This window comes from Stomoxys calcitrans, chromosome 3 (genome assembly GCF_963082655.1).
Source record: "Stomoxys calcitrans chromosome 3, idStoCalc2.1, whole genome shotgun sequence".
Taxonomy (NCBI): Eukaryota; Metazoa; Arthropoda; class Insecta; order Diptera; family Muscidae; genus Stomoxys; species Stomoxys calcitrans.
This window is the reverse complement of record NC_081554.1, coordinates 4,798,824-4,822,458: the sequence shown is the minus strand read 5'-3', so window position 1 is coordinate 4,822,458 and position 23,635 is coordinate 4,798,824. Positions and strand designations below refer to the sequence as shown.

Sequence of the window (23,635 nt, the reverse complement as noted above, 5' to 3'; positions counted from 1 at the left end):
ACCGAGATATTCTTTGTTTTCATTCTGTGTGTTCGAAATATGAACTCCTAAGAAAAAGGAACGCTTTTCCAGTCAATTTACATTTTGACTTCTTCCAACTTAGGTTTACATCCAATTTTGTCTATTCCTATTGACCTTTTTTAAACATTCCTATTAGCCAAACTCTTTTCTGCCACGAAAACATATTGCTATTTTTAGCCACATCAGCATCTCGTTTCTTTCTCATCTTTCACCAACAGCCATTTGGCAGTGGAAATTCTTTTACCATAAACGCCAACACGAATGCAGGAGACAATTTCGCCCAGGACTTGTTTGAGTGGTATGCCGGCTGAACTGGTATTACTTGTTCGCCGGTTGGCTGCCTGCATGGTGGCGAGTGAGTTGCCGGTAAATGTTAATGCGAAAGTCATCGATTTATTGCCATTTTCAGCCATATGGCAAATTTTATTGCGTCTCCTTAACGTTGTAGTAGCATTAGCAACATGCCAACTCTCTGGGAGACTAACGCGGCTCTCTTCATGTCGCTCTGCAGAAAAAGAGAAAGAGTACATTGGAGCACGTTGTTTATAAGTATTGCCACAATTAATAATGACATCATCAGTTACCGGCTGTAAAAGCTTAGCAAAAACAAGTTTTTGATGTCCAAAAGAGAAACACACAACAACAATGGGAGGCAAGTGTACTACTTGGCCAAGGGGAATGCAGGGCTCATCACCACTCGTGGTTACTATAATAGCCTACACTAACACATTTGTTCGTTTATTCTCCACACCTAGTGTTGTGGTAAGCCTCTTAGAAAATGTAACAATTGGCAAGATGCCTCTCAGCTGTTTAGAGAGCTCCAAAGTCTTTTTTCACCCAATTATCTTTGAGATATTTTTTTACTTGGCAAGCAGTACACGCACTCATACTCTTTGGTCCACGTCTATTGCATGGCTGGCTAGCTGTGTAAGTGTAATAAGATACTTGTTTGCATCCATGTGTGTCCGTCTGGCTGTCTTTGCAGATAGCATATTTACTGTGACGTTCGCATTATTGTTGTTGCATGTACATACGTACACGGGTGAGTGACGCACTGCGTGCTCCATGAGTACTGATGTTGTTACTGTTGTTATTTTCTAATATATGTTATAGACACGTTCGCACAATAGAGATGCCAATATCACAATAGTAGGGATGCCAATATCAAAAATATGGGATAATGACAAAATACAAAATAAAATTAAAACCAAGTTCGGTATTGACAGTAATTATTCATTTCTTTTTAGTTTATTTCCTCCTGTTTTATTTTATTTACCTATTTATTTAATTTTATATACTATTTCTTTGTTTTTAAATAAATATGAATTTATCAACATTTGATTATTTCAACCCTTTAAATATGCTTCATAAAATCTGCCATGACAATAGGAATTTTCTTCTTTAAATTGCAAAAATGTTTAAAACAAATCTCTTTACTCACCTGAACATTACCAATAGCATGCGTCAACTTTTGTATATTGAAATGAACACCGGCCAAATTTTGCACTGGTTCATCGGTGAACTTGGAACGTTCGATGGTGGCCTTGACACGTTCCACGGACTGCTGATATTCGCGCCACAATTCGTTCTCCTTCTCTAGATCGCCTTGCTGGGTCTTGGCCTGGGCCAAAGTGTTGGTGAGTTTGGTTTGGAACTGCGATAGTTCACCCGACAATTCGGTTTGTTCATAGCCATTGAGTGATGGCCAGATCTTGTCGGCAGCATCTTGAATTTGTTTGTGTACCAAGTTCCTTATGGGTTGCTCATTGCCAAAGAAGATCTTGTGATCTTCCAGATCACGCACCAAGTTCTCATAGTCAATGCCATGTTTGCCCAATTGCAAACGATCTTCGGCTTCATGTAGCCAATCCTTGAATTGCGAGACCAATTTCATGTAGTCCAAACGTGAATTACGATTATTGACCAAATACTTTTCACGATCTTCCAATTCCTGGGGCAAGGAGGAGACCAGGGAGCGACCTTCGGATAACATTTCCACCAACGAGCTTGGCATGCCTACTTCTGTTTTAATGCCACTATTGATCTTGTTGAATTTGTTCAGATATTCCTGTACTTCGGAGCTAAGGTTCTTATGCTTCTGCAATTCGCGTTCCACCGAATCAGGATCGCGATCAAGCAAGGGACGCGATTTTACTATGCCCTCATTGCAATGCAACCAGTCGAGAATTTCCGAGAGTTCGGCAGCCATTTTCTTGTGGTGTTCCAATTGGATTTGATGTTTCTGCCTTTGTTGTTCGACAGCCTTACGCAAATTGCCCAATTGGTTCTTCAATGACTGCAATTGTTCGGTGATGGAATTCTTGTCGGCCGCAGTACCTTCGGAGGCAATCTTCTGGCCCTTGTCGGTGGCGGAAGCCAAAACACCTTCGCATTCCTGGATCTTAACAATGACGTCATCGTACTTATTGATCTTCTCCTCCAGGCTGTCGGGGGCATTCTCAATGTCAATGATGACATCGGTGTACTTCATGATAAAGGCAATGATCTCATTGATCAAGGCAATGAATTGTTCACGCAAAAGCAATAACTGTCTCAAATGGGCCAATTGATCTTCGATTAGCTTGATCATATCATCCTGTTGGGCCAAAATGCTTTGCAACTCGGGCAAATCGTCGACCTTCATGTCTCCCATACGGTGCTTGCTGTCCTTCAATTCCTTAAGGATGCCTTCGTAGGCTCCCAAAAGTTCCTGGACATCTTCGATCTTGGAGCCCACGGGCTTGTTGAGATCGCGCAAGCGTTGCTGCACTCTATTCAAGAAGTCCATGCATTCGGTGAGCTTGCTCTTGGCGTCCTTGTATTTCTTGATGTGGTCACCCAAAGTGTTGACACGATCGCCCAGACGCTGTTTGATCTTGCCATAGCGGTCCTTCATGTTCTTGATATCCTCATTGAGTTTCAACTTGTCGGGATTGCTGAGGGTGGGCAAGACACTCTTGCCCTGCTCATTGATGTCATTCATCAAACCACCCATGCCATCGGCGTTGGTCATAAGTTTCTTGTAGTGCGTTAACTGCTCCTCCAAAACGGGCAGGCTGGAAGTTCTCAGCTCTCCCTCAGTGGCAGTTTCCATTTCGTTCAACCAATCGCCCATTTTCTTCATGGAATTCTCAAAGGCCTTGCGACCTTGCAAGAGATCAGCCAAAGCCTTGGCTCGCTTGGCGGTTTCATCCTTAAGCGTCTTGTAATCGGCATCGATTTCATCCAAAATCTTTTGAAGGGCGGCCTTGTCGCCATCCGAACAATCCTTCATGATGTTGCTGGCTTGGCGTTTAACATCGCTCAAGACACTGTCATTGAAATGACGGCCTTCGTCTTCGTATTTCTTGTTCTCTTGCAGTTTGCTTTCAATTTCAATGGAAGCGAGGGGATGATAAACGGGAAGTTTTCTAACTTCGGCTATCTTGGATTTCAGCCAAGCACGGGCCTTGTCCAAATCATTCTCAAATGCCTTGCGTGCCTTGGCGGCATCCAAAGCCTTCTCCATTTCCGATTTAAGAACGCTGGACAAGTTTTTCTGTTCGGTATTCAAATTGCGCAGGGCCGATTCCAATTGGGAATATTCGGCAGGCTCCAGCTCAGGCTGCATATTGGAAATTCTCTTTTCCAGGGCATCGGCCAAAGATTGTTTGCCTTCGGCATCTTTCATAAGAGCCTTGATGGCTTGTTGTCTGGCCTCAGCAGATTTGGGTTCGAAGCCCAGCTTAGTGGGAGCTTGCAGTTCTTGAATCTTCTCTTTGACCCAGTTTTGCAATTGATCGATTTCTCCCTTGACACCACCAACACTCTTATTGGTGACATCCAGCAGCTGTGCTTTGCGTTCCAATCTCTTGCCCAAATCGGCATAACGCCTATCCAAAGACTTCATTTGTTCCTCCACCTGTTGGCCATCCAAATTGCTAATCACCTCACAAACTTGGGCAGCCTTATTCTTGAGCTCTTGCATTTTCTGGGGTCCTTGCTGGTTGAATTCGTTGCGAATCTCCGAAATGGCAGCCATTTTCTGGGCACAATTCAAACCAGAGCCCTTGTCGAGAACATCCATGCGCTTGATAAGGCCATCGATCCAGTTTTGCATATCCTGAACACTTTGGCGATAATCGTCGATGACATTTTGACCGGCTTGCTTCTTGGCTATGGCATCCATGAGAGATGACTCCAGTTTGTCAATGTTGTCATCAAGATCGGTGTCATCTTCGGCAACTGTAGTAATTTAACATAAAGGAGATTTGCTTTTTTTATCTTGATTTTTTTCTAGACTTACGTGATCCTGTCATTTCCAGCATAAGTTGGGAACGTTTGTCACCAATGGCACTTAGCAAATCGTTCATCGTCACCAGTTCCTGTTTGGCAGCCTCAGGACGAAGTTTGCAGGGGCGGGTCAACCAGTCGGCCACAGCGCCCTGTTGCTTTTTAATCCAGTCACCCAATTCGGCGCGTTGTTTCTGCTGTTGCTCTAATTCACTAACGGAAGCAATCAATCCACCCAAGTGAGATTGCACCTTTAAATAGGGATTTCAAACAGAAATTCAAAAAATAATTTTTTTGTTAATTTATGGTGAAAAACAAAAACAACTACAGAAAGCATTTTTTTATATACAAAATAACCAACACCACTAGCATTCCAGTTTGGTCCCCTACATTGAGTAGCATTTATAACACTGGATACATTTAGACCCCTGTCCGCAACGGACAGCAGGCCCTCGGGGATCTTCTTCTACATCTTCCTCTTACCTTAGCATTCAGAGCGTATAGGGTTTGAACAATCAGAATATTGGAACGTATTATGTTTTTGAATTTTTGTATACGTTCATGCGATACGGCATCCAGTAAAGTGTCACTAACTTCAGAAATCTCAACGTCTACCAGATCATCGCTGTCTTGCGTTGAGTTTTGAGTATTATTACTGGGTATCTGTTGTGGTTGTGGTGGTGTTGGTATTGGCATTGGGTTATTGCAAGGAGCATTGTTTTTTGGTTTGTTTTTTGTTTTTGCAGTTTTAAAGGTGTTAGAGATTCACAACAAAATAATTTAAGTTAAGGATTTGCGGGATTCATTGCAAAACACACAAAATTAAGTAGTTTTATGTTTTTTTGTTTGGTTTAAAGGTGCATTCAAAAGTGCAGCAACAAAAGAAAAATAAATAAAAAATAATTTTTATGTTTATTAGTAAATTTAAATGAAAAAAATCCAAAGATATATAAAGCAGAGTTTGCAATTAAAAGGTTAAATCAACGAATGGAGACATCGTTAAGGCAGTGGCTTCAATTAAAATTTTGGAAATTCCTTTTTAGTAAGTAAACCCTACTTCCCAGTCAGCCTACAACAATTGACCCACCCTAATGTACAGTGTCTTAAGCATTTGAAGAAACTAAATATTCCATGCTTTTTTTTTAATTTTTACTTTGTTTAATTATTTAATTTTTATTTTTGCTACTTAAATATTTTTTATTATTTCATTAAAAAAAAACCAAATAAAATAAAATAAAACAAAAATAAAGTTAAAAAAAAATTAATAAAATATAAAAAAATAATACAAATGATAATGATAATAAAACAAAATCAAAACAAAATAAATTGAATTAAAAATATATCACAAGAAATATAAAATTAAATGTTTTTCAGTGGTAAAGCATTCCGAAGAGGCACTTGGCAAGGCAAAAATCGCGGTCACTGCAGCCTGCCCAATGCATTTTGCACATCCTTTTACTTTTCTATTCTAAACAGAAACCGAAACAAGTTTTACTTTGTTTAAATTAATTTTGTTTTATTTCATATTTTAATTTTTCTTATTACATTTTATTTTATTGGTATTTACTCAAGGCGAATTTTAAAAGGTGGTCTCACAGCTGTTAACAGCCGGCCAGGTTTGACGGTATTAAGACGAAAGATTTTTGTTTGCATTCTCTTTGTTGTTATTTTCATTCTCGCATATTCTCTACTTATGTACGCACACGCATATTCTCTGCTCATGTACGCACACGCATATGAATTTATTTGTGTGTGTTGGCAAAACGTCGATCAGCTTGATGACAAGATGGCGGATTGCACCATATGATTTGTGATTGCAGTACAAATGAGACCACCTTTAATTATTTCGCCATGCTATTTAATATTATTTAATTTTATTTTGTTCAACCTATTTTTTTTATATATTTTTATACCCTCCACCATAGGATGGGGGTATACTAATTTCGTCATTCTGTTTGTAATTCCTCGAAATATTCGTCTAAGACCCCATAAAGTATATATATTCTTGATCGTCATGACATTTTAAGTCGAACTAACCATGTCCGTCCGTCTGTCAGTTCGTGTGTCCGTCTGTCTTTTGCACAAATACTTCTTATTAGTGTAGGTCCGTTGGGACCTTCCGATCTAGGATTTTGATTTCTTGAGCCGCTAAAGGGCACAATTATTTTCCGATTTGGCTGAAATTTTGCATGATGTGTTTTGTTATAACTTCCAACAACTGCGCTGAGTATGGTTCAAATCGGTTCATAACCTGATATAGCAGCCATATAAACCGATCTGGGGTCTTGACTTCTTGAGCCTCTGCAGGGAGCAATTCCTATCCGATTTGGCTGAAATATTGCATGACGTGTTTTTTTATGACTATCGACAAATTTTTTAAGAATGGTTCAAATCGGTCCATAATCTGATATAGCTGCCTTATAAACCGATCTGGGGTCTTGATTTCTTGAGCTTCTAGAGGACGCAATTATTATCCGACTTGGCTGAAATTTTCCATGAGGTGTTTTGTTATGACTTCCAACAACTGCGCTGAGTATGGTTCAAATCGGTTCATAACCTGATATATCTGCCTTATAAACCGATCTGGAATCTTGACTTCTTGAGCCACTAGAGGACGCAATTATTATCCGACTTGGCTGAAATTTTCCATGAGGTGTTTTGTTATGACTTTAAACAACTGTGCCAAGATATAGTTCAAATCGGCCAATAACCCGATATAGCTGCCATATAAACCGTTTTGGGGTCTTGACTTCTTGAGCCTCTACAGGGAGCAATTCCTATCCGATTTGGCTGAAATATGCATAGGGTGTTTTGCTATGACTTCCAACAACTGTTTTAAGAATGGTTCAAAACGGTCCATAACCTGATATAGATGCCATATAAACCGATCTGGGGTCTTGACTTCTTGAGCCTCTAGAAGACGCAATTATTATTCGATTTAGCTGAAATTTTGTACAACGGCTTCCCTCATGACCTTTAACATACCTGTCGAAAATAGCATGAATCGGTTTATAGCCTAATGCAGCTCCCCTATAAACCGATCTCCCTATTTTATTTCTTCAGCACCAAAAGTGCTGAAATTTGGCTGAAAATTTACACAATGACTTCTACTATGGTCTCCAATATTCAGTTCAATTATGGTCCGAAATGAACCATAACTTGTTTTTATTTAACTTTATTTTTTTTTTATTTTCAGCAGTACTTATTCCATGCAAAATTACTCAGACTCGGCTTTTAAAGGGTGGTCATTGAACTGAAAACTAGATCCTATTTGATATAGTGGAAGTATCTTTGCTGTTCGTGCGAAATTTATCTTTTCTCTTGACCCCCTTAACCTAAATGTCGTTGTGAGCTTAGATTGCAAACTTGCCCATGAACATTCCATTAAGGAAGTGGGGCAAACTTCCCACACACAATGTGGGCTGTCCGATTCAATTTTAAGCTCAATGATAAGGGAACTCCTTTTTATAGCCGAGCCCTAACGGCGTGCCGCAGAGCGACACCTTTTTGGGGAGAAGCTTTTACATGGCAAAGTACCTCACAAATGTCGCCTGCATAAGAGGAGATAACCACTGCCGTAAAAAAAAATTTGTTTCTGCTGTTCCCGCAGGTAATCGAACCCAGGCGTTCAGAGTCTTAGGCGGACATGCTGACCTCTGCGCTACGGTGGCCTCTTGTGGGATTAGATAAAGATCTCAAAAGTCTGGTTTAATGAAACTCCCTCTAATATAAACCAGTGTTGTCAATTCTTTTCGAATATTTTCGTCAGGCATCGTCAGCGATGCTGGAGTGAAATTTTTACAACCCACAGCCGAGAGCGTTTCTATCTCAAACCCCTACAGACTTCCCGCTTTCGCGCTTCCGCTGATTGTCACCAATTAATTTGCAAACTCTTAGAGCTACTGGTTTATAACGAATCAAAACTACATACGGAAGAACTACATAAGTAAATGATAAACAACTAACTTCCTTGTTAGTAGGTGGCAACACTAAACCGCTTACCTGATCTAGCAGATCTTCCAACTTGGCGCGCACTATCAATTCACGTTCGGGTATGACCTGCATTGCAGTTTCCAATGGGGAGCTGGGGCGACTTATGGAGGCTGTTGCAGCCTCACAGGCCTGCACAGCACTGGCCAAGCGTGATTTCTCATGATTCAACTTGGTTTGCATATTCTGAGCACATTTCAATTGATTTTGGGCCATTTCTAAGCTGGTGGCAGGGGCATCCAATTCGGTTTGTATGACAGGCTCATAGTCCTCCAAGTTACGCATGATGCTGTCCAAGGTATCTTCGTACTCTTGGAATTTGGCCAAAGACTCTTGCAGGCGATTGCGTATTTGCACTGAAGTCTGCAGCAAGGAATTGTAACTGTCCTGTATGTTCTTCAATTGATTCTCAACGGTGTCCCGCACCGAGGGAGTGGTTCTTTCGTAGCGTTTAATTTGATTGTGACCCTTGTCGTTGAGGTCATCGATATTGGCTTGATATTTTTGGATCTCATCCAGAAGGGCTTCATGCTGTTTGATTTGTTCCAGAGTCTGCTGGCGATTCGAGATGAACAACGAATTGTGGGCCATCAGCTGGAAGGAGATCTGCAAAAGCCATTTCTCAATGTCTTGCAGTGCTTGATGGTAGGCGGTGTAGTCGTTGATTTCTCCCTCCAACTCCTTGAAGTGATTATTGCAATCGTTCTTGACCTTGTCCCAGCGACCTTGCAAACGATGCACCTCATCCAGATCAATGCCCAATTCCTTGGCTTCAGATATCAGATTTTCAAGTTCCGAACCCTTAAGCTTGATGTCATTTTGCATGCCCTTGTAACGCTCCAATTGGGTTTTCATTTCGCCCAATTCACCCTTGGTGTCGGGCAGGCTCCTCAAGGTCTTCTCCATGTCGCTCAGCCATTTGGCCAGTTTGTCTTTGTTGGCCGAGAAGTCGGACCAACGAGTTTGGGCTTGTCGCAAATCAATCAGTTTCTGTTTGACAGCCAAGCCAAGGGTGTCCCAATCTTCACGCACCTTGGTCATAAGCTCACGCAGCTTCTCTTGCTTGTCTTCGGGTAGGACATTGGAGGCTTTGGTGTAGGAGTCCTGCACCATGCCCAAAAGATGTTGACCCTCGGGCAGGCGGGAGGACAAAGACTGAAAAGGGGGATTAGAATGGTAGAAAAAAAAACTCTTTACTATGTTTTCAGGCAACTCACATTGACCGTTTCGATTTGTTGAATGATTTGCTGAATATCACCTTCGCCAGTGCAGCCATCCAAGATGTGTTGGGCCTTTTCAATCCAGGCATCCATTTCATTCTTGTAGTTGAAGAACTCAGTGTGGTCGGACAAGTTCTTTTCGATCTTAGCCACTAAACCTAGAAAAGAAAACTCAAATTCAATTACCACATCCACATCCAGGCAGGAATCGCTCAAGCTCACCTTGGGCAGAGGTCAACAATTTGGTGTAGTTGACCTGGGTATCAACAGTTTGATCCCTCACCCTGGAGCAAGCACTGTGTTCCATAAGCAATTCACAGGAATCATTCAATTCCTCGACATTGTCCTTTTCGGCCACAACTTCCTCCAAGAGTTTCTAAGAGGAAAGAGAACGAACATCATTAGCCTTCACATCTTAACATGGACTTCTATGGGGTTAGCCACAAACAGAAGAGTTTAAAAGCATTAATTTGGGGTTAATAGATTTGGACAACACAAAGTTAAGTTTTCTGAAGGTTTGAGGGTGCGGGTGGGTGTTTAAGATCTTGGGTTATTTCATATTGCAGGTACAAAAAAAAAATTTTAATTTGGTGCTGGTTTGGTGGTCTATCCTTAACTTAATCTTATTGACTAATTTTTAGTGGCGATTGTTAGAGAGCGAAATGCTTTGTGAACATGTTCTTGTATCAGTTGTAGAGTGGAGGAAGAAGGAACTTGTTACGGTGTTAGTTGTGCCTTTTCTAAAGAAGCTTTGCAATGGGCCGAACACCCATTGCCGAGTCCGTGCGGCACTTACCTTTGCGTGCACCAAGTCTTCGGGGGTCTTGTTCTCCGACTCGCTGGCCTTATTCACCCGCTTGGTAAGATCTTCGATCCATTGGTTGATTTTGTTGAACTTCTGCAAGAAGCTGGACCAGACATTGAGGCAGGTCTCCAAATTGTGGCGGGCATCGCGGGACATGATCTGTATGGCCTCCCATTCGGCGCACAGGTGTTTGATTTCCTGCTGCACTGTGTCTTGGCCTTCGGTGCCACTGGTGTTGATGACTGCCTGTGACAATTCTTGGCAGGCATCCAGCAGGGCCTTGCCCTCCATCATGGTGGAGTCGATGTCGCCCAATTTGTTGATGCGATCTTCGACCTGTTGCTTCTCGCCATGGCAATCGGAGCACTGTTCAATGTCCATGCGTGTCTTACGCAGCCATTCGGCGATTTCGTTGAAGGCCTGCTTGTATTTGTCGTGATTGTTCACCTGGTTCTCCAGCGACTCAATGATGGCATTCACCTTGGCCTGCAGTTCCTCGAACTTGTCCATGCCAGGCTTGAAATCATTGCGATCCAGAGAACTGTCTTCGCTGAGGCGCTTATTGATCTTCTCTATGAAGTCACTGTGGCCATTGAAATCTCTTTGTATGGCGCGGAATTTCTCCAGCGCTGCCCGCTTTTCACTCAAATCGTTGAGGAATTCTCCAGATGTCTTCAGACTGGGCTCCACATCTTCCAGCCATTCTTGCAAGAGTTTGTACAACTTGTAGATCTCCTCCAACTGTGACAAGCGGTTCATCAACTTCTGCTTGACATCGTTCATCTGGGTAAGCAGATCGTCATAGTCCTGCTTGAGGGAGTCAGTGTCCTCTTGAACCTTGGCGGCACCAGTGGGCTCGGTGTTCATAATGACCTTCTCCTTCAACTCCATCAGATAACGAAGTTTATTTTGGCCCGACTCGAAGCCCTGGCGCAGGTTCTTAACGGTGTTCAATTTGATTTGCACCTCACTGAGAGTGCCGGGGATAACCTCACACTGTTGGAGTTTCTCGCGGGTTTGCTCAATCCATGACTGGCATTCCTCGTAGAGACTGTGGTGCTGTTGATGTTCTTGGTAATGCATTTCCAGGCGGCGCATAACTTCCTTGGCCAAGGTAAGCAGGGCATTGTATTTGGTGGTCAATTGCATGATGGCATTGCTGATGCGGGTATCAGAGCACGTCTCCAGCAACATTTGGGCCTTCATGTTGAGATGGTCCAAAGTCTTTTGCCAGTCGAACAAGGTCTGCAGATGGCCTTGGAATTCTTCCAAAACCACCTTTTTCTGGGTAAGATTTTCCTGGAGTTTATTGTAGGACTGTACCAGGGCCTCGGTTTTGGTCAACCAATCCAAGGCCTCGGTATATTGATCTTGGTAGTCGGACCACTTCACAATGCCCATCTCCAAGTAGTCCTTGGTCTTCTTCAGATTGTCCACGTAGGCATCGAACTCCTCTTGCAGAAGGGCCACCTCCTGCTCAATGATCTCACGATCTTCTGGCTCAGCACTGCGGCAAGCAATCTCACCCTGGGCTAAGGCAGCCTCAAGCTTCTTCTGGCCTTCGGGTACTTCACTTTGCAAAATCTTCAACAGATGTGTCTTCTCGGCCAAGGCTTGTTTGTCGCCAGTGGGCTCGGAGCATTTGCTCAAGCGTTCCTTGGCATTGCGCAGCCAAGTGGCAAAATCATTGCCTGCATCTATCAAAGCCTGGTATTGGTCGATGGTGTTCTTCTGCTTCTCATACAGATCCTTGGCTTGTTTGGTCAGGGTCTCGTATTTGTTGGAAATCTCCGAAGCAGGAGCCCCCTGTTGCAGATCAGAAGCCTTGCAGGTTACCGACTGTATCATGGGTTCAAAGGAAACAATGTCCTGCACAATGTTGTTGGTTTGCCTCAAATTGGCCTTGCGCTCACTTAGGCCACTGCTCAGACCTGGTTGGCCTCTGGACTTGATCACCTTCTGTTCGCAGGCCTGCTGCAACTTGGCTTCACGATCCGATATCCATTGTTGCAATTGCGAATAGCTGGAGCTGTAGTCAGCCCATTGCAGCAAATTAGTCTCCAATTGCACCTTCGCAGTGGACATTTTCTTGACCAGGCGATCCCAGTCGTTTTGCAACTCCTTCATGGCATTGTTAATGGCATCGCGGCCATCGGAGCGAGTGTTGCGTGCCACCTTTTCGCCATTATTGATGGCTGTGTGCACCAGGTTTTGTCCCACTTCGCGATTGCGAATGAGTTCTTGAATCTTTTCCAGGCGTTTCTCGAGCATCTCCTTGGAGCCCGCACTCGAGGATTCACCGCACTGACGTATGACCTCCTTGGCATTATCAATCCAAGATTTAGCCGACTCCATGTTACCATTGAACTCGCTGTGCTGATCACGATTGGTCTCCACCTTCTTGAGAACATCCTTGGCCAGATTGACTTGAACCTGGTAGACAGAGTTCAGATGTCTCAGCTGGTTATTAACATAGGTGTCCAAGTGGGACTGCAGAAGACCAGCAGCCGATTTGTTGAACTTTTCAATGTCATCCTTGCCTTTCTCCAAGCGCTTCATTATGTCACGCATATCGGCCACCTGCTTCTCCTTCTCTGGCAAATTTGGCAAAAGGTTCAGCTTGTGATTTTTGACCAAAATATCGATCTGTTGCAACCACTCAGTGAGCCGTTCGTATTCCTCCTTGAACACCCGCCATTGGGTCATGGTGTCCTCGAGGTTCTCCTTCTGCTGGTTGATGTCGCGGAAGAGACTCTCGAAGCTGTCTCTCAGCGAACGAATGTCATTGCGTATGATCTCTTGCCCCTGAGGCGAGGTGCTGGCCAATACAACTTCTCCACGGTGGGTCAAATGCTCGACCAAAAGTTCGCCTTGGGCTTGCTTGTTGAGCATGTTTTCGGTGGCCTGTACGGCATTTTCGATGGCCAGTTTGTCGCTCAGACTGCTTTGTTTCAGTGAGGGGAACTTCTCGCGAGCCCGGCTGATCCAGCTGACGAGGTCGTCATAGGCCTCCTTGTACAGGCGATGATCTCTGTATTCGTCTTGACGCTCGGTGAGCAGTTTCTGTGATCTGGCAGCCAACTCATCGAATCTCTCCAGAACCTTTTGAGCCTGGAAGGCCGACTGGCTTTGTTGACCACTGGCAATCATGTCTCTGGCCTGAGACTTCAAGGCGTCAACATCGATCTTCTCTACACGCACTTTTTCCTCGGTGGTCTTGACACGATCCAGTTGGGCTCTCTTCTCGGGCATGGTGGCCTGGTATTCGGACAGTTCTCTAAGTGTGCTCTCCAACCAGTCATTGAACTTGGAAACATTCTGCACTTGCTCAAGGAAGCCGGACCATTGAGTTATCGAGTCATCCAATTGGGCCTTGACATCAACGATGCGCAAGGCTATGGCGGACCAAAGGTCTTGCAAGTCGCTCAATTCTTTGTTTATGGCATCATGGCCATTTGGAGCGGTATTGGCCAAAACGTTTTGGGCCATTTCGACGATGCTAAGCACCTTGGCAGTTCCTTCGTCTTTCATGAGAATAATATCTTGTATGGTGGCCAATTTCTTGTCCAATTCCTTTTGGCTCATCGAACTCATATCGGAACAGTAGTCCAGTTTTTCCTTGATGCCCATAATCCAAGAGGTGCACTCAGAAATGGTGGTCTCGAAGTCCTGATGGGTGCTGACATACTGTTGCCAGCGATTGTTAAGCTCCTTGACTTTGTGGAATAGCTGCTGGTATTTGGTGACCAATTCGGGGCCAGACGATCTCGAAGCCGAGGGACCCTTCATTAACATTTGGGCCTTTTCGGAGACATTGTCAATTTCCAATTCCTTGGCTCTTACTTCACCCTGCAGCGACTTCAGCTCCTCCAGCTGCGACTTCTTATCGGCCAAATTGGGTTTCAAATCGATGGAGTGCAGCTTGTTATCGCACTCTCGTATCCAAGCCAAACATTGATCGCGCAATTGCTCGTAGTCAGACCACTGCTGCAGACGCAATTCAATGGCCTCGATGGTGGTGTTAAGCTCAGCTATCAGGCCTTCCCACTCCTGTTGCGTGTTATCGATCTGGGTCTTGATATTGACTTGGCCTGCATCCACGGTGCCGGGTATGACCTTTTCTCCCAAGGCACGCACCTGATCCACCCTGGGGAACTCATCGGCCAGACTGGTCTTCAAGTTCTTCAAACGATCTAGATTCGTATGCAATGAGACCTGTTCCAAATCCAAATCTCCCCAGTAGTCGATGGTGGAGTGGGTGGATTCAATGAACTCCTGCGCATCCATAACAGCCTTGCAGTACTGCTGATGGGCACTGACAATGCGCTCATAGTTCTCGACATATTGTTGGGCCCGCTTTTGCACCTTATTGTAGCGATCCACAATGTCCTTGGTGGTCACATCGACGTGTTCGGTTTTCTCTGGTAGATTGGCGGCAATTTCTTGCAAATTGCCTATCTCGGCCTGATGATTGTTGATATCGTTCAAGGCGTCGCGATAGTTCTGCAACTTGCCTCGTTTCTCATCCAAAGTGGTCCTGAGTTCGATTTCTGCGGGAACGGCCTTTTCGATATCTGCCAACCAGCTCTTGAGCTTCTCGGCAATCTCATCAAAGCCGGACCATTTGGACATTTTGTCTTGGATCTTGCGCGCATTGCTGGTGATGTTGTCGAAGAGTTGATCGAAGGTCTGTTGCAGCTCCTCCAATTGCGAGCGAATAGCTTCGCGGCCCTCAGTGGCTGTGGAGGGGTAGCATTTCTCGCCGCACTCAATGGTGTTGTTCAGCAGCAGCGTAGCCGAGGGTTGTTGAGCCAAAAGCTCTTGGACGGCAATCTGTTTCTTAAGCAAATCGTCGCGAGACGATACTTGGCTTAGATCACTGCTGCCATCGTATTTGGCTTGAGCACTGGCCAGCCAATCAGAGCACTGCTTGTATTTCTCATTGAACATCTGATGGTCCTGAACGGCTTGTTCACATTTCTTGAGGATCTCTTTAGTGGTGGCCTGTATGGACTGGAATCGGGAGGTTACCTGCTGCACGTTGACGGCAATTCTGGTTTCACCCGAACTTTGTATCAACTCGGAGGAATCATCCTTGATTTTCTCGAATTCCACCTCCTTTTGGCGTAAATTGTGGGCCAAAGACTGGAATTTATTGAGTTGTTCTTCCTTCTCCTCCAAGGCGGACTTGGGATTGTAATTTTTCAGTGCATTCTCCGATTCGCCCAACCATGAGATCAACTGATCCAGATTCACCTCGTAATCACCCCATTGTCGGAGGCGATTTTCCAAGCCGCTCTTGACATCGGTCAGGGCGGCGGAGAATTTCTCAAAGTCTGCATGCAAATTGCTCAAGTCGCGAGTCATGGCCTCTTTGGAACGAGCTGGCAAAACCTTGGTATTGCTGTCAATGTGCTCCGATAGGGTCTGCAGCTTTTGCAAGCCTTCGGGCAATGAATCCATAATCTCGGTTACCTTGTTGAGACGGGCCTGCAACGCTGGCTTATTGCCCGAATAGTCGGAGTAGCCGGTCAAGCGATCCCACAAATTCTTCTGGTAATCCTGTTGGGCCTTTTGTAGTTCGCTGAATTGCTGGTACACCTCGAAGGCTTCCTCCAGCTGCTGCAAGAGCTTGCTGCAATCGACGGCCACCTTCTCGTAGCGCTTGTTTAATTTTTCCACAGCCTGTTTAATTTCAGAGGCATTAGCGGGCAAGGCAGAGCTCTGCAAGAGAGCAGCCTTCTCGTTGACAGCCTCGACAATGCGTTTGTGCGAATTGATATCCTGATGGGTGGCCTTGAATTTGTACAAGCGGGAGCGTATCTCCTGGGCACTGGTCCAAGTGGATGGGTTTTCACTTTGCACCACCTTCTCAACTTGGTCTAGCCAATTGACAACTTGACCCAGGATGTCCTGATAGCTGGAGAGCTGAATGGTCTGGGCTTCCTGTTTCTTTTGCAGATTGCGTATACCCTCATCCAGTTTGTCCCATCTGTCTCTGATGTCACGCATTTCCTTGCGCAACTTCTCTCTGCCCTGGGTGGAGGTTTCGGGTAAGGCTTTCTCGCCTGCAGCATTGAGCGAGGCAAACAAGTTCTCCGCCTGCTCTCGCTCGGACAGCAATATGGACAGCACATTGGCGATTTGGGAAGCATCTTCCTTCTCGGCATGTTGCACCTGCTTCTCAATGGGTTCCAGCCACAAGTCGACTTCGTTGTATTTGTCCTGGTACAATTGATGGTCATCGACCAGATTGGTCCATCTGTTGACCACTTCCTTGCTAAGGACTTGCAACAACTGATAGCGATTGGCTATTTGGGAGGTCAGGGTTTTAAGGCGTTCGGCACCACTGTTATTCAACAGGGAATGGGCCGCATCTGCAAAGGCATCGATCTCCTTTTCCTTTTGCAAAATTAAATCCCTTTGGATTTTGTACTTCTCCAACTGTTCGACCTTCTCGTGCAAAGTGGACTGGAGTTGTTGCTCGCGGAAGACGGCCTCGGCAGCACGGCACCATTTGGTCAGCTCTTCCAGTTTGTCCTCAAAGTTCTTCCATTGCTGCAGAACATCCTTTTGTTTGCCCTCAATACCTTCGATGTCATCGAAGTGGGACTTCATGGTAACTTCAAGCTCCTTGATCTCCTTATCCAGGATGTCGATGCCCTTCTCCGAGGTGGAGGGTTTTACCTTCTCGAATTGCTCCCTGATGTCAGAGACCAATTTCATGGCCTGGGGCTTGTTCTGGGCCAGACTTTGAAGAGTCTCGATTTTGCGCTTGATGTCGGACTTCTCGCCGTAGGCATCATCGCATTCCAAAAGTTTGGCCTTTTCACCGGAAATCCAGGATTTGGCGGCGGTGATTTGGTTATTCAACTCGTTGTGCTTCTGCACACAATCGCCCAAGTTATTGAGGATTTCCTCCGATTTCTGTACGATGTTGTTGAACAGTTGTTTGATGGACTGCAGATACACATTGAGCGAGTTGTCCTTTATTTGGTCCACCAACACTTGGGCCTTGTCGCAAACATTGTCCACCATCACATTGTGAGTGGTGATCTCCTGATGCAGTAGCTTGTGATTCTGAAGCTGAGCTCTCTTCTCCTGCAAAGTGGTCTTGGGTTCGGTGTGCGATTGCATGGCCTTGTCGACATCCTTCAGCCATTTAGTCAGTTGGTCTTGGGCAATGGTGAAGTCATTGAATTGCAGAAGGCAGTGATCGATACGCTGCGAGGCCTGATTCAAATCGTCAGTGTAATTGTCCCACATGGTGCGCAAATTGCGTAGCTGTTGGCGGATGATTTCGCGGCCATCGGGACTAGTGTGGCCATACAGCTTCTCACCACGATCAATGAGATTCTCAAATGAGGTGCTGTCATTGATTCTCTTGTCTGACATGTCGCGCAGTTTGTTCTGGCGCTCCTGCAGCAGATTCTGATCGCCCACAATGTCCTTGTTCTTCTCCAAGTCATCGATGCACGATTGCAGATCCTTCTTGAATTTCTCATAGTCCTGGTCGAAGGCCTCATGGTCCTTCGCATAGTTCTGGTATTTGGATATGGATTCTTTGCAGAGATTCTTAAGGGTTTGGTACCGGGTATTCAGGCGTGACAGCTTGAGATTCAAATCTGTCTCTCCTTCGATTTCACGTCCTTGATCCATGAGATCGTTTATAGATTTGGCACGTTTCTCGATGTCCTTGGAGATGGTCTGAAGTTGTTGCAGATGGGCTTTCTTGGCTTCGGCTGTGCTCTTGAGAGACTGGCTCTTGACCACGGCCTCAACATTCTTCATCCAGTTGTCAATTTCATCGATGACAGTCTCAAACTCGTCCCATTGCGAGCACAATTGACGCAGCTTAACTTGCGAGTCTTGGCACAACATCATAAAGTCATCCCAGGCTTGTTTGGGCTCCTGGAAGCTCTTCAAAAGGGCAGGATGTCCCGACGAATGGGTCTGGCTGAGCACAGTATTCAGCAACTGCTGGCAGGTTTCGAAAATGGCATCGCCTTCGGACTTGTGTTGCAAGAGATTCTCGACCACCAAAAGCTTCTCTTCAGCTCCCTCCTTTTCGAAGGTGGTTTCGTTGAGAATATCAATGGCCTCGGATTTTATGGTGTTCAGCCAGTCTTGGGCCTTCTCCAGCACCTGGTCGTAGGCCTCATGTTTGGCCACCTGATTGCTAACTACACCAATGCGGTCGGTTATCTTCTTGGCCAAGTTGCCATATTCATTGATGGATTCTTCGGTCTTGCGCTCTGACTCATCATCGCAAAGAGCCACGGCGCGCTCTTGCAACTGCTTCAAGGCATTCCGGTGCAGAGTGGCCTCTTGCAACTGGATTTTGTAGTTTTGCAAAGCGGCTTTCTTGGCGGCCAGAGTAGGGTAGAGTTCGTCGGCCTTTTGCACCTTGGCCTTTGATTCGGTGAGATAGTGGGACACTTGGGTGTAGCTCTCCTCAATAGTGGTCTTTTGTATTAGCACACCCTCGACCTGTTGCAGGAGAGCGTTCGCCTCATCGCGCAGATAATCAAAGTTCTCCCGGAGATTTCTCAATTGGGCACGGATTTTCTCACGGTTATCGGGAGTGACAGAGGGATACAAGGATTCACCCAAATCGACCACATTGTTGAGGACTACCTGGCCATTATCGAAGGTATTCAGGTAGTTCTTGATGGTCTGCAATTGTTGGGCTGTTGCCGACGATGATCCAGGCGAACCCATGCGTGCCAGTTCCTGGAATTCAATTTTGGCTTCGCTCAGCCATTCGGTGGCTTCTTCGAGAGCCCGGCTGTAGTCATCGTTGGCCTTAGAGGCATCTCGCAGTTTGTCCATATACTGCTGCAGGCTCTTGGCCACGGTCTGGTAACGTTGTACCAAGTGCGAGACAAATTGACCGATGCGAGCCTCAGGATTTTTGCTAATCAACTGCTGCGAGGTCTTCTCCAAATTATTGATGACGGGCTCATGGTTGTCTATGTCTTGCTTGAGGACCAACAGCTCTTGCATCTTCTGGGGTATGCTGTTCAGGTCAATTTGATTGCTGGTCTCGGCCTTAATGCGACCCTCAATGTCACGCATCCATGAGGAAAGCTCTTCATTGGTCTTTTCGTACTGAGACCAGAGATCCACATTCTCATCCAAGATGTTCTTGATTTGGTCAAAGGACCGCTGCAACTCATTCATTTCGGCATTGAGCAGATCAACATCTTTCACCAATTCGGCCATGTTCTGTGGTGTCTCAATGGCCTTCAGCATTTGCAGGGAGTTGCTAATGTCCGCCTGGCGTTTCTTGCAATCGTCCAGGGCCTTACCCACCTCCTGCAGTGAGGACTTCTTGACATCCAAATTGTATTTGTCCGAAGTGCTTTCGGGCTGGCACCAGTTCACCTTCTCCCTCTGGGTTTGTATGATCCTCTTGAGCATGTTGACGCGATCTGCATGGAATTTCTTCAGGAACTGCAACAGAGAGTTCTCAATCTTCTTGGCATAGACCTCCACGCCTTCGTAGCGCTTCTGCACATTGTTCAGTTCCTTGGGTATGATGGACTCACTGAAGGTGGGATAGACCATGCGCAGTTCATCCACCTTTTGCTTAATGTTGTCAATGGCATTGCCCGTTTGGGCAAGTTGGCCTTGTAGCTGGCGACATTGTTGTAGACGCTCGAGAATCTTGGCATTATCGCCGGACATATCATCGCATTTGATGAGTTGCTCTCTTAACTTGGCCACATTTTCGCCGGCCTGTTTGATGTTCTTGCGCAAATCCTGCTCCTGATCGTTGAATTGGGCAGTTATGCTATTCAGGCGTTCGGCATTGGTTTCCACCTCGCGGAACTGGGCGTCCAGCAGCTCATTGAGTGCTGTCAGAGCGGGAATCTCTACGCCATTGTTGATCTGCAACAGCTCAGCACATTTTTCGGCAATGGTATCCTTTAGGGCCTGATACGAAGGCAATTCGGAACGGTATTTGGTGAGGCGCATGGGAGCAAATTCGATCTCCATGCTATTGTCGGCGGCATCGCACAGACCCTGATTGGTCTCTGTGAGCCAGGGTATCAAATCCTTTTTGGCATCTTCAATTTGCGACCAGATGACCGCCTCCGTCTCATACATGTGGGAATTTTTCACAGTCTTGTCATGCAAGTCTTGCCACTTAAGCTTGGCATCGGTAAACTCTTTGGGTATTTCCTGGGGCATCACTTCACCAATGTTATCGAACAGCTTGGCCACATTGGCGACCTTGCGATCGAGCTCATCCAGGACCACCTTGGATTTTCGCACTTGATCCATGGTTTTGCGGGTCTTTTCTGAGGCCTGGTGCAACTCGACCTCATCTCTAGGCTGTTGGGGTATGGAATGATACAGATCCTGGGCCTTCTTCAGCTCCGTCGAGAACTTGTTCTTGCAATCGGCAAATTCCCTGAGGGCTTGCGAAATCAGTTGGTATTTCTGTATGCGTTCGGCAATTTCACTCTGCAAGGAGTCGTAGTCTTTGTCCAAATGCAGAAGGGTATCCTGTATGGCTGGCATACTGGCAATGTCCTCGCGCATCAACTGACTACCCTCGTCATGTATGCGATTCTTGAGATCGGACTGTCCATTCAGGGCATCGTTGAGGGCCATCAAATCACAAATGATTTGATCGATATTCTCAAGATTGGGTTTGCGCTTCAGAATGTCCGCCAGTTTGGCTCGATTGTCTTGCAGCGTTTGGCCCAGGTTACTCTCCAGACTGTGGAATTTATTCTTGCGAACCTGCATTTGTTCGATCTGCTGCTGCTGGTTCTGAGTGCGCAGCTGTATGTTCTCCAGCTTGTTCTCCACATCGTTGACGATTTGAGTGGCTATGTAGGGTTTGCGCGTCAAAGCATCTTTCAGATGAATCACAGGATTCTCATCGATATCCTTGGCTTGGGCTTTCCAATAAGGCACTGTTTTCGCAATGGTCGTAATCTCTGACATGATCTTGTTCAGGTCCTGCGACTGAGGAGCATCGGGCTTCTCTACCTGATGCTTGATGTAGTTCAAGTGATTGTCGGATTCATGTTTCCAGTTCAGCAACTCCGTCCACTTTTCCAAGCAGACCTTCTTTTGCTGCATATTTGTCTCAAGATTCTGATAGTTGAGCACCAAGGCGGAGTAGGCTTCGTTCAAGGACCTGCTCTCTTCGGGCGAGGCGGCCAGCGATAACTGTTTCACCTCATCGTAGATGGCATTGAAGGCAGGTTTCTTGTCATTGTGCTCTTGCAAGAGAGCATGGATGACATGCAGACTTGTTTCGACGCGCTCGGGGTTGATCTCTTCCACCTGGGCCACTTGCGAACGCAAGGAGTCCATCCAGTTGGAGAAGTTCACCATTTTGGCATTGAAATCTTGGCGGGCTATGATGGCATCGGAAATTTCATTGATATTGCCGCGAGTGGCCTCCGACAACTTCTGCAGTTTGCTCTTGAGGCCGGTTATGCGGTCTTTTACCGCCACTGCTCCTTCGGGGGCCAAATGCAAGCTGATTTGATCGGCTGCTTGGCCCAGGGCTACCAGTTTTGCTTGTTGCTCGGATATTTCGTTGTTGAAGGACTTCAAGCGCACCAATTCGTTTTCCAGCTTCTCGATGTGGGGTGTGTTCAGGACAGCGGGTTTCTTGGAAACCACCTGTTCACCTTTCTCCACCCAATCTTCCAGCTTAGCTGCCTCGTTTTCGAAAGACTTCCAATTGGCGACGAGTTTCTCTAGCTTACCACTAGCCTGTTTCGCGTTTTCGTGCACGGACGTCCAACGGGAATGCATGGCATCTACTTCATCGGGGGCATTGGTTTTGCATAACATTTTGTGTGTAATGTTTGAGATGCCTTGGAGACGGTCTAATTGCTCCAAGCAATGATTTTCAAATTGTGAGGCATTCTGTTGCAGGGCAACAGCTTCTTCAAGGGACAGGGGCTTAGGGACTATGTTATTTACCTTGATTTCGCATTCCTCCACGATGGGCTTGAGGGTTTGCAGACCTGTCTGGAATTGTTGCCAATTGACGAGGTCCTCCTTGACGGCCTGCGACTGGTGCTCCACATTGCGGTTGACAGCACTGAGGACTTCTTGCAGTTTGGTTATTTCCCCCTTCAGGCGCTTGGCCTCGGCAATATTGCCTTCCTTGGGAGCCAATTCGGAGGCGTCGGCGGCCAGTATGTCCAGTTGCTTCATGCGTTCCGACAGCACGGATTTGAAGGAGTTCACCTTCATGACTCTCTCTTCGGGCGTCAAATCCTCGGAATGCAGAGCTTCAATGGCCTTGGGGGCGACCTTATTGGCCCATTCCTGAAGGGCGGCCAGGCGGGACTTGTAGTTATTCCATTTGGCACTGTAGTCTTCGAGGTAGCCCACCCGATCCTTCACATGTTCCATGGTGTTGAAGAACATCTTCTCCACTTCGGTTACCTCCTTCTCCAGAATGGGTCTCTTCTCGGCTGCCGCCAAGGGAGCCAATTCAGCCTTTAAGGCATGCAATTTTGGCAAGAGTTGATGGGAAGCTTGTTGCAGTTGGGCATTCAATTCACGTTTCGCCTTCAGATCTTGGCTAACATTCTTTGGATCGGTTTGCAGGGGAGTCAAGGCACGCAATTCGGTTTCGGCCAATTGCAGTAAATGGCAAATCTCTGCCTTTTGATCGGAGAAGTCATTCCAAACGGCCTGAGTGCCCTTCAAGGACTGCAGCTTATCGGAAGTTTCAGTGTAGGCCTGGTTCCAGCCAGTTTCCAAGTTCTTCACTTCCGTCTGCACAAATGTGGGAGCATGCACATCCTTGCTCAAGTCACGGCCTCTCTGCAACATGGACATAATGTGAGGACGTTGGTGGTCCAATTGGTTGATGGCATATTGCTGTTCCTCAATCAACTTGTTGACACGATCCAGGCTGTCGGGCGGTGGAATGCTGGCAGCCTGCTCCTTGACCTTGGTCAAGAGGCACACCACCTCATGGACTTCGCGTCGGTAGGTGTAGCATTTGGAGAACACTTCAGTCTTAACCATGGTGATTTCGATCGTGGGAATCAGGTTCTTGTAGCGAGCAATCAAATCCTCGAGTTTCTTTTGCTCGGCATTGGCCTCATCTTCGCTGGCATAGCTGAGCAGGTGGTCCAAGGTTTTGACCAGCCACTTCATGTCTTCGCGTTTATTATCGGCTTCTTGACAGATTTTCTAAAGGAGAATGAAAAAAGAAAAATGCCACCGTTAATAATGGTCTCCAGAAGTATACGGAAAGCCGAGAAGGAGAAAATTCCCTTCCCTTGAATATGGAAAATAAAATGAGTCTAAAGCCTTTACCACTAACTCCCTT

At 46.0% G+C, this 23,635-nt stretch overlaps 1 protein-coding gene across 18 annotated transcripts in view; it reads right to left on the bottom strand.

Annotated features, from left to right (window-relative positions):
• The window catches only part of LOC106081285 (muscle-specific protein 300 kDa), a 315,875-nt gene that overhangs the window by 161,196 nt on the left and 131,044 nt on the right, over window positions 1-23,635 (bottom strand). For 12 of the 18 annotated variants that reach the window (XM_059364509.1, XM_013243150.2, XM_013243155.2 and 9 more), the window contains 7 exons: window positions 10,300-23,496; window positions 9,726-9,879; window positions 9,501-9,661; window positions 8,296-9,438; window positions 4,777-4,956; window positions 4,307-4,544; window positions 1,463-4,245 (listed from right to left, as the gene is read on the bottom strand). In XM_059364509.1, the coding sequence (XP_059220492.1) occupies window positions 1,463-4,245; window positions 4,307-4,544; window positions 4,777-4,956; window positions 8,296-9,438; window positions 9,501-9,661; window positions 9,726-9,879; window positions 10,300-23,496 (17,856 nt within the window). The remainder of the gene's footprint in view (window positions 1-1,462; window positions 4,246-4,306; window positions 4,545-4,776; window positions 4,957-8,295; window positions 9,439-9,500; window positions 9,662-9,725; window positions 9,880-10,299; window positions 23,497-23,635) is intronic. The other 6 variants (XM_013243151.2, XM_013243156.2, XM_059364508.1 and 3 more) reach the window with 3 other exon arrangements.